Here is an 11,012-nt window from a genome sequence, read left to right on the forward strand (position 1 = left end):
AAGGTGGGAATTCTGCAGTGCTGTGTTGTCGGGGTACACAGCCGTATGTGCTGCACTCTCTCCTGACGCCCTCACCTACTCTTGGTTTTATGGGTATGTAGAATGCTCACTACCAAACCTTGTGCCAAGGATTGTATTGTCAGTAGGTCATTTTTGATTGTCAGTAGGTCATTCTCAGCATTCTTCAGGAAGGGCTCAGGGGGAAAATTGCTGAATTCGTGCATGTCTGTAAGTTTGTGTCCTGTGTACTTGAAAATAAATTTGGCTGGGTACAAAGTCCTAAGATCCTGCTTCCTTTCCCTAAGCATCTTGAATTTGTTACTCCATTTACTTCTGGTGTAAAGCATTGCTGTGGAAAAAGTCTGATGATAATCTAATTTTCTTCCCTTTCCAAGTCATGTGAGCTCTTTTACCTAGATACCCAAAGGCACTTTTATTAGAATATGTCTTCTTGATCAATCTCAGTCAATACTCTCAGATAGACAGTGTGATCTTTCATTATGTGGTTTTAATATTTTTTAAACATTTAAACCCTTTCCCCATTGTCCCGGAGAATACTTGCTAGAGGTGCGTTCGGCTGCAGCATTTCCTCTGAGATAACTTTGCCATGAAATATCTTGCTTTTATTATTATTTTCACATAGCTCTTGAATGTTGATTTTGGAAACAAAAGACATCATTCTATTTATAGGATTCTGTTTCCAGTATTTCCATTTACAAAGTATAGTAATTCTTGATTGCTGAAAATATCAAATCCTAGAAAACGTAGCATTCCTACACATGATGTTAACATTGTTTACAATGGTTGGTGGCTGAAGATTCATTTGATGGATCTTTTTCCGAAATAGACAATTCTGATGATTTGGACAATTCTGATATTAGTTGTTTAGAAATAACTTCAAGAACGGTTTTTATATTTTATTTTCACATTGAAAATCAGTCAGATTTGTTTTAGCCTCAAAGACTGTGTTTATGTAAAGTTAAATGAGCATTGGCAGCTGCATTTTTTTTTTCTAAACAGGAAAAGGGCTAAAATAAATTTTCATGAATTAAAATTGTGTGTGTGTGTGTGTGTATATATGGAGAGAGAGAGAGAGAGAGAGAGAGAGAGAGAGAGAGAGAGACAAGGTCCTGCTTTTTCACTTGCGCTGGAATGCAGTAGTATGATCCAGACTCACTGCAGCCTCGAATTCCTAGGCTCAAGCGCCCCTCCTGCCTCAGCCTCCTAAATAGCTGGGACTACAGGTGTGTCCCACAATGCCCAGCTAGTTTTTATTTTTTGTAGAAACAGGGTCTTGCTATGTTGCTAGGCTGATCTCAAACACCTGGTCTCAAGAGATCCTCCTGCCTCAGCCTCCCAGAGTGCTGAGATGACAGTTGCAAGCCACTGTGCCCGGCTAAAATCCTTTGCATTTTTCTGTTCCTTTGCTTTGGTTTTCTTCTGTAGGGACTCATATTATCTGTATGTTGGATTTTCTTTGTCTGTCATCAATATTCGATATGTTCTTTTGAATTCTTTTAATATCCTTCATATTTAGTTTTACTTTTTTTTTTTTTTAATTGAGACAGAGTTTCACTCTTGCTGCCCAGGCTGGAGTGCAATGGTATGATCTCAGCTCACCACAATCTCTGCCTGCTGAGTTCAAGATATTCTCTTGCCTCAGCCTCCTGAGTAGCTGGGATTACAGGTATGTGTCACCACACCTGGCTAATTTTGTATTTTTAGTAAAGACAGGGTTTCACCATATTGGCCAGGCTGGTCTCAAACTCCTGACCTCCTGATCCACCTGCCTCAGCCTCTGAAAGTGCCGGATTTACATAGTTTTACTTTTAAAAATTTGTCTTTTCACCTTTTATTTCTCTTAAAGAGTTATTTATTATCTTCATTTGCTCTTGCATTCATTATAATTTTTTTTCCCTAAAAAATTTTCTCCTTTATTTATATTTATTGAGTTTTGTCACCTCATTTCTGGGTTTTACTCATTTTATTTTGTGCTGTTCTCATACGTCTTCTATAATTTTTTAAAATGTATATCAACTTTTTTTTTTGAGATGGAGTCCTGCTCTGTCCCCCAGGCTGGAGTGCATTGGCACAATCTTGGCTCACTGCAGCCTCCCTGGGTTCAAGCGATTCTCCTGCCTCAACCTCCCAAGTAGCTGAAATTACAGGTGTGTGCCACCATACCTGGCTAATTTTTGTACGGATGGTGTTTCTCCATGTTGACCAGGCTGGTCTGGAACTCCTGACCTCAAATGATCTGCCCGTCTCGGTCTCCCAAAGTGTTGGGATTACAGGCATGAACCGCTGCACCTGGCTCTTAAGGTATATTAACTTGTTTTGAAATGGTTTCAGTAGAGGCCTGCTTTGTGGAGATGTCTTTTTGGGATGTTAATGGTTTCTTATTCTTTTTTTCTTATGATCATTTTGTTGGGCTTTGACCTTGAACTTTTCCGTTGCTCAAATTTATATGAGTGAATAGTCCGATATCTTTAGAAGGAAGTGTGGTGTAGGACAGCTTTTCCAGTTTCATAGGAGGCTCCGCTTCCTTTATAGATGTTAAATTTGTACTGGCTTGTTTTCTGAGATATTGTGGCTCTGGTCCCCTCCCCTAATTTCTTCTGGGCCTTTTCTGTGTTTCATCTTTATTTTTCCCATCCTGTTCAATTTTGATTTCACTCCCAAGAGTTTCTTCATGGTATGGGCCCTGTGGAGGAAGGGACTGGGGTGGGTCACCACTCCAGCCCCTTCACACTTTCTTATTCGGGTCTTTTGCGCTCATCTGCTTTTGAGGTGGGCAAAACCCCTCCTAGTTTCAGCTTTGATTCTTACCTGGCCTACTGCACATTACCTGGCCCATTGCTCTCTGGTTATATTGGGGTCTCCTCTTCTCAGGTCCTTTAGTATCCCTAAAGCTTGCACTTTGGGGCTCAAGGGGGAAAGCTTGTCATTTAGTTCTGGTGCAAGTGTTGCCTGGGGAGTTTTGGTTTTGTTTTCTAGTTGCTCTATTTTATGATGTGGGGATTTAGGAAGATACACTGCCATCTTTCAAGCTAAGGACCTTAACTGGGAAAAAATGAAAATATGGACAAGGTCAAAGTGTGCCAGATTTTGGGGGATATCTGACTACGTTGGTTAGATTGAGTCATTCTCACAAAATCTGTATTAGTTCATTCTTGCATTGCTATAAAGAAATAGCCAAGACTGGTTAATTTATAAATAAAAGAGGTTTCACTCACTCATGGCTCTGCAGGGTATACAGGAAGCATGATGCTGGCATCTGCTCAGCTTCTGGGGAGGCCTCAGGAAACTTACAATCATGACACAAGGCAAAGGGGGAGTAAGACGTCTTATATGGCAGGAACAGGAGCAAGAGAGAGAGAAGTGGGAGGTGCTACACACTTTCTCATGAGAACTCACTACTGTGAGGAAAGCACCAAGCAGCATGGTGCTAAACCATTCATGAGAAACTGCCTCCATGATCCAGTCTCCTCCCGCAAAGCCTCATCTCCAACACTGGGGGTTATACTTCTGCATGAGATTTGGTGGGCACACAGATCCAAACCATATCAGAGATATTCTTAAATGGCTGACTCCATCCACTTTGACCTTGGGCATCTTAAAGATGCTTCTTGAAAATTGACATTGAAAAATTTCAGAAGGGATAAGAAATTAATAATTAGTTGAGAAGTCAGTCCACACATAGGTAATGAGAATCTACCATGTGCCAGGCACTGTACTAGGCACTGGGATCTTTCGTTCAGGAATCCAAACCATAAATAAGAGACAGTTCTGTTAAAAATGGCCGTTTAAAAATATTAACAGAATTAACAAAACAGAATCAAGGTACAGGAGAAAATTCTCCAGCACTTGAAGAAGAAACGCAGATAGTAAAATAAATAGAAACCCCAAACATATCTCAATATTCTGGCAAAGTTCTTATGCTATTAGGAAATGTGAGGGCTCCTTCAAGCCCTCAAGAAGAAAACAAGGCTGTCTTGCAAAGGGATTAAAATAACCATCCTTTGATCAAAGGAGAATGCCAGCCTTCTTGCCCTTAGAGATGAAAATTGGGTCAATGCAGAAATCAGCATGGATAATGATAGGGACAGACAATAATACACTGAATAAAAAGAGAATCCAGGTATCCACACTGATAACACAACTTAAAAAGATTCCACATTTCCCTACAGAAGAATGATATCTATTAAATGTAGAAGGAATGATATCTATTAAATGTAGAAGGAATGATGGAAAGAGAAAAATCCCCACTTTACAACTGCTACAGCAATAACTGACGCATATAAAAATCATCAGTGGGTGCTAAAACACTTTCCTGAAAGACTGCTGGGAACAGAATCTCCACAGTCTCAAAATATCACCCCTTGGACTGATTGTTCATTAATTATAAAGGGAAAAATGATGCTTTACAGTGGAGAAATCCAGGGAATAGCACCTAAGCCACAGGATTAAACTTAACATCACCACTGATGGGACAAAGTGGCAGGAAGTGCTCCCAGTGGGAAACACGGACGGGGACATACCATCACCTATGTCATTTTCTTGTCAAAAATGTTTAACCTGAATCAAATAATGAGGAAACCGTGACAAAAATTCAATTGAGGGACAGTCTGTGAACAGCTTAGACTCTTCAAAAATGTCAGTGTTGTGAAAGATGGCAGAAGGCTGGGAAACTGTTCCAGACGGAAGGAATTAAGGGAGGCTGAAGAGACACAACAGTCACTCACACCTTCCTTGGCTGGATTTTGGATGGAGGAAGACAAATATTTATAAAGGACATTATCAGGATGATCGGGAAAGCTGAAGGTTCACTGTATATTTTTGCATTATTGTTCGATTTTCTGAGTGATTTTCCTTCTGTGGTTATGTAGGAGAATGTTGTCATTCATTAGGGATAATTTCTTCATAAAAATAATAATTGCCTTAGGATGGTAGAGTTATGAGGAATTTTAAGCTTTAAGTATGTTTTCAGGTCATTGACTTGTTTTTTAAAAATTTAGAGAAAACCATTAGGTGAGGCTGTGATAACAGATGTCCTCACCTCAGTCCTCCCTAATATTCGCGTCTCTACTGGAAGCTCTATTTTGGAAAGAATTCCTCCAGTAAGGATTCTGTTGCGGAAGCCCCAGGTGTCGTCCCCTAGGTGTATTTTTTTTACGATTCCCCATTTCCTTAAATCAGATTATGCCAGAAAGAAGGCATCAAGGAACCTTGCTAGTAGGTTAAAAGCCTGCTTCTACCACACGAGGGGAGAGAGCTGCACCCATTTTATGAAGAGAATCTGTTAGTTCACATCATCCTCTTAGGTCGTTTTAATCAATTCAATCCAACATTTACCATAAGCCGCCATGAGCCAGGTTTTGGCTTGAACAGAAATGTAAATAAAACACATTTCTGGCTGCTGGGATTTCAAAACATGAGAGGTGACATGTGACACACACATGCATTATTCTTTTTGTACTCACCAATGTAATCAGAGAGGTTGACTTTCAGAGCCTGGATCAGTAATCCTTCTTCCACCAGTTCCTTATACAGAGACTCGATGGTCCTGGGGAGAAAGCAGGGCATCTGTTCCAGAGGCACACGCACAGAAATCAGTGGTATTTCTGTTAGAGATCAACTTAAACCAGATCTATTTCAAAGTACATTTGTTCATATTCAAATAAAAGGATTTTTGAAGTGTTTCTAAAAACAATACTTCTTTAAAACAGTACGTTCACTCATCCATGTGTATATGTGATGTTTCCCGTTAATGAGAGTGATCTCTTTGGGTGTCTGGGACCAGCCATAACTCCTGCAGTCTGCCCTTCCATCAGTCTTCATGATGGCACAAATATGAATTAGAAATTACCCAATAATAGTAATGCAATAGACCTGTAATTATATATTCAGTTAGCATCTGCAAGCTGTAATAGATCACGAATCCTTTGTGAAATCTATGTTTCCTTTTAACCCAATTGCACAACTGTTTGAACGAACCATCTACAAAGGACAAAGGCTTATGCTGAAGGTAATTCTAAAGCTATGAGGCTGATGATTTTTTAGGAGGGTGTTATACTTCATGGAGTGTTCACAGATGTCAAAACCACTTCTCTAAAAGGACCTTGGGCATATAGCCAGCATATTGGTAATGTATACTAATTGAGAAAAAAAGGGACATAGTATTCCACGTAATGAATGAAACTCCCAATGATACGTGCTGGGTTTTGGCTCGCAGGAATTAGATAGGTTAAATTCAAACATTATCCAGTATAATCCTTTGAGATGTTTTGTTTTATTCTTCCAACCTTCTCTGGTCTTTCTCTAAGTTGAGATTTGTAAATACAACTTTATTTAGACACTTCTTCTAAGTCTTCTGACTGTTCTGTGATCCAAGTTAGTGTGATTAAAAGATATCCAAGAATACCAGTTAGACCCAAGCCAAATACTAGTAGGGGATGACTGGAGTTGTAATCCATCCGACATATTTAAAGGAGTATGCCCTCTGCTGAAAGTTAAGAAAGGTTTAATTTAGTGGAATTTGGGATAGCAATATCTGATCTATATCAAGGAAGTATCAGTATTCGAGTTAAAACTGTAGTGTTTTAACTTGAATACTTATTTAATATAAACATGTAACATAGGATAAAATATTAACATAAATTTGAAGAAGATTCTCTAACATAATCAGAGCAAACTATATTAAGAAGATCTGAGGCTGGGTGTGGTAGCTCACACCTGTAATCCCAGCAGTTTGGGAGGCCAAGGTGGGTGGATCATCTGAGGTCAGGAGTTAGAGACCAGCCAGCCAACATGGTGAAACCCTGTTTCTACTAAAAATACAAAAAAATTAGCTGGGTCTGGTGGGGGGCACCTGTAATCCCAGCTACTCAGGAAGCTGAGACAGGAGAATTGCTTGAACCCCGGGGGTGGAGGTTGCAGTGAGCTGAGATGGCGCAACTGCACTCCAGCCTGGGCAATAGAGCAGGACTCCATCTCAAAAAGCAAAAAGCTACTAGAAGGCACCATGGCACTGTGTGTGAGCATGGGCTGCACTCACCTTAAGAGATGGGACTCTGAGGCCCCTCTGACCCCAAAAGCTTCCCCAGGAGGTGCCAGTGTTTGTGCATGGACACATGTGTGCCTCCCCAGGAACTGGGGCTCCCGAGTCTCAAAATGCTGACCAGTTGCCTGTTAGGCAGCAGTCAGCCACAGCATCTCCACCCTGAACTGCTTCTCAGACAATGGAGCCTCAAGTGGAGAAAGCTACAGCCCCCTCCCTCTATGAAGGTCCCGGAGAACCATTTCTCTAGAGAGCAGAAATCCACACTGCCTCTGACTCTGTTTCCAGGGGCTGCTTGCCAGGGCCGCGGCAGAGTTCTGGCCTCCCTGGAGGTGTCCACAGATGCCTACTGCCGCTCTGGGTGCTCTGGCCTCCTTTTCCCCTCCAGAGAGCTATAGGCAGGGTTTCTCCCTCACGTAGCTTCACTTGAACAGAGTTTGGGAAGCATAATGCTGGGGGCAGGAACCCCCAAATAGAAAAGCACAGGACCAAGGGAGGGGGGAAAGAACTCCCAAACGGAAAAGGGATAAAACCAAGAGAGAGGAGGGAACCCCCAAACAGGGGAGTGACAGGACCAAGGAAGACAGGAGGGAACCCCCAAACAGGGAAGTGACAGGACCACAGAAGACAGGAGGGAACCCCCAAACAGGGAAGTGACAGGACCACAGAAGACAGGAGGGAACCCCCAAACAGGGGAGTGACAGGACCAAGGGAGACAGGAGAGAACCCCCAAACAGGGGAGTGACAGGACCAAGGGAGACTGGAGGGAACCCCCAAACAGGGGAGTGACAGGACCAAGGGAGACTGGAGGGAACCCCCAAACAGGGGAGTGACAGGACCAAGGGAGACAGGAGGGAACCCCCAAACAGGGGAGTGACAGGACCAAGGGAGACAGGAGGGAACCCCCAAACAGGGGAGTGACAGGACCAAGGGAGACAGGAGGGAACCCCCAAACAGGGGAGTGACAGGACCAAGGAAGACAGGAGGGAACCCCCAAACAGGGGAGTGACAGGACCAAGGGAGACTGGAGGGAACCCCCAAACAGGGGAGTGACAGGACCAAGGGAGACTGGAGGGAACCCCCAAACACAGGAGCCACGGGTGCAGACCCACTAATAAGACCCATAGGAAGAAAAATACACATTCAAAATTATTTCCCACATCATTTATTAGGGATTTAATTAAATTCCTTGATAACATTTGAAAACCTAGTACTATTTATTTTAAATGTTAAAGCACTTTCAGGCCCCTCCAAATTAAAAATGAACACTGAATTCGTTTGTCCTGCACTGAAGCTGGGCGCTTGAAGCTCCAGGAAATGACACAGCCCTTCCTGAGACTGGGCCTCACTGCTCTTATTCCTTCCAGCGGGAACAAGGGCCTCAGCAGAGGCGCCTGGGCAGATTGCTATCCTGTAGGAACTCTACTATAGGGAAATAGTCTATTTCCTCAAAAGTGTCACCAGGGTGTTATTTCTTAAAAAAATTTAAAGAACACCCCTTCCATGCATTTTAAAACTTAAAAAGTGATATGAACTCAGAAGCGATGGGGGTCCAGGCTTGCCTTCTGGCCACCCAGGCATCTTTCCAGTCCGGGATTTGTATGGAATTAGAGGTGGCTCCCACCACTCTGGGACTGTGGAGTATGAAGAGGGCATGGCATCACAGAAGGGGGTGCGCTTGGGGGGTTTCCTATCTTCTTCTCGGGGGCACCCACTTCTCATGTGCATCACAAAACCACAAGTCAGCTCCTCACCTGTCGGCTGTTAGATCTTTATCCTTCTTTGCCTTTTTCTCTTTCTTTTTGCCTTTCTTTCCTTTCTTCTTTGGAAAAAAAGGAAATAACCAACAATTTAGTCAAAACAAGCAAGCAAATAAATCCTAGAAATCAGCTAAGTGTGCTGTTTTCTGGGGGTGGTGGGATGTGGAGAGTTAATTGTGGTGGCGTGAACCTGGAGCTGCAGTGTTTTCATGAACGTAGGAACGGGCCTGGAAAACCCCAAGTTGCTTATGTGGGTGTGTCCTCGTGTGGATGGATGTGAGGTCCCCAGTGTGGAACTTGCACAGGGCCAAATTCCAAATAGGCAAAAGCATTCTGGCTCTTTTTCTGCGTTCTGGCTTGGTGTCCTACAAAGGATGAGAGCGCCATGTGCACACACAGAGTCAAGTTGTGCTCCCCTTTGGTGCCTGATACATAGATGCTGAATGCTTGTGTTCCCCTAAAATCCATGAATTGAAACCTAACCCCAAGGTGCTGGTATGAAGAGATGGGGCCTTTGGGAGGCAATTAGGTCATAAGGGTTCCACACTCATGGAGAGGTCTGAGGGGGCTTGTTCACTTCCACCATGTGAAGACACAGCTAGAAGGCACCATCTTTGAAGTGGATAATGAGGCCTCACCAGACACAAAACCACTAGACACCAAATCTGCTGGTGTCTAGATCTTGGACTTCCCAGCTCCCCAAACTATGAGCTATTAGTGTCTGTCATTTATTAACTACTCAGCCTCACAACGTTGCTACGGAAGTCTGAATGGCCTAAGGCAGTACCCAGTCACCTTTCTCTCTCAGGATCTGGCCCTAAAACTGGAGCCCTCAGGGCCAGACCACAGTCTATCTCTAGTTCCCAAGGGGCTTTGCATTCAGGTGCTTGTGACAGCCTAGAGGGACGTGCTCCAAAGGTGCTTATTTCACGCGCTTATTTACCGTCTGTACATCTTCTTCAGTGTAACTATGTCTTTCACTCGTTTTCTAATTGGGTTGCTTATTTTTTAACTTTTGAGTTTTGAGGGTTCTTTATATGTTTATATGTTTGAGAGTTCAATATATGTCTAGTATACGAATACTAGATCTTTGTCAGATTTGTGGTTTGCAAATATTTCCTCCCACTCTGTAGCTTGCCCTTTTTATCCTCTTAACAGAGTCTTTCACAGATAAGTCATTTTTAATTTTTATGAAGTCCAATATTTCCTTTTAGAAATTGTGTTTTGGATGCCAATTCTGAGAATGCTTTGTATAGCCTTAGGCCTCCAAAGTCTTCTCTTTCTGTTTTTCTAAAAGTTAAGTCTGTCACCCAGTTTGAATTAATTTTTGTATAAAGTGTGAGATTTAGCTTGAGATTCATTTCTTTTTGCTTATGGATGTCCAGTTACTCCGGCACTACTTATTCAAAAGCGTATCTTTCTGCCTTAAAATTACTTTTGTACCTTCATCAAAAGCCAGTTGGGCACGTTTGTGTGGGCCTATTTCTAGGATCTCTGTCCTATTTCATTGATCTATATGTTTAGCTCCTTACCAATAGCATACAGTCTTGATTACTGTAGCTATATAACAAGCCTTAACATTGAGCAAATAGATCCTTCTCACCTTAGTCTTCTTTTTCAAAATTGCTTTAGTTATTCTAGCTCCATTATCTTTCCATATAAATTTTAGAATAAACTTGTCTAGGTCTACAAATTATATTTCTGGGATTTTGATAGAGTTGCATTAATCCTATCCTATGAAAAGACCCTAATGGACATCTTTACTATGTTGAATCTTCCAATTCATGAGTATGGTATGTCTATTCAGATCTGCTTTGATTTCTTTCACTGACATTGTGCATACAAGTCCTATACCTGTTTTGTTAGATTTACACATATGTATTTCATTTTTTTAGTGATTTAATTCACATTCCGCTGTAACTTTCATGTCTATGTCTATGTATTCATTGATGATATGTAGAAATACAATTGATTTTTTCAGGTTTATCTTATATCCTGAACCCTTGCTGATATAAGTTGATTTGGAGTTTGTAGATTCCTTCAGATTTTCCACAACAAAATAATACCTTTTAATTTTATAATAGTAAAATAAAACTTTTTAATTTTATAATACTTTTAGATTTACAGAAAAATTTCAAAAATAGTACAGAAAGGTCCTGTATATCTCTCACATAATTTTCTTTTTTTTTTTT

The 11,012-nt window shown here is 41.7% G+C and overlaps 1 protein-coding gene across 1 annotated transcript in view; it reads right to left on the reverse strand.

The window, feature by feature from the left end:
• The window catches only part of IQCA1 (IQ motif containing with AAA domain 1), a 181,221-nt gene that overhangs the window by 47,317 nt on the left and 122,892 nt on the right, over positions 1 to 11,012 (reverse strand). Inside the window, exons 12-13 of the mRNA XM_017537737.2 lie at positions 8,815 to 8,882; positions 5,484 to 5,566 (exon numbers count right to left, since the gene is read on the reverse strand). Of these exons, the coding sequence (XP_017393226.1) occupies positions 5,484 to 5,566; positions 8,815 to 8,882 (151 nt within the window). The remainder of the gene's footprint in view (positions 1 to 5,483; positions 5,567 to 8,814; positions 8,883 to 11,012) is intronic.

This window comes from Cebus imitator, unplaced genomic scaffold (assembly GCF_001604975.1).
Source record: "Cebus imitator isolate Cc_AM_T3 unplaced genomic scaffold, Cebus_imitator-1.0 Scaffold106, whole genome shotgun sequence".
NCBI lineage: Eukaryota > Metazoa > Chordata > Mammalia > Primates > Cebidae > Cebus > Cebus imitator.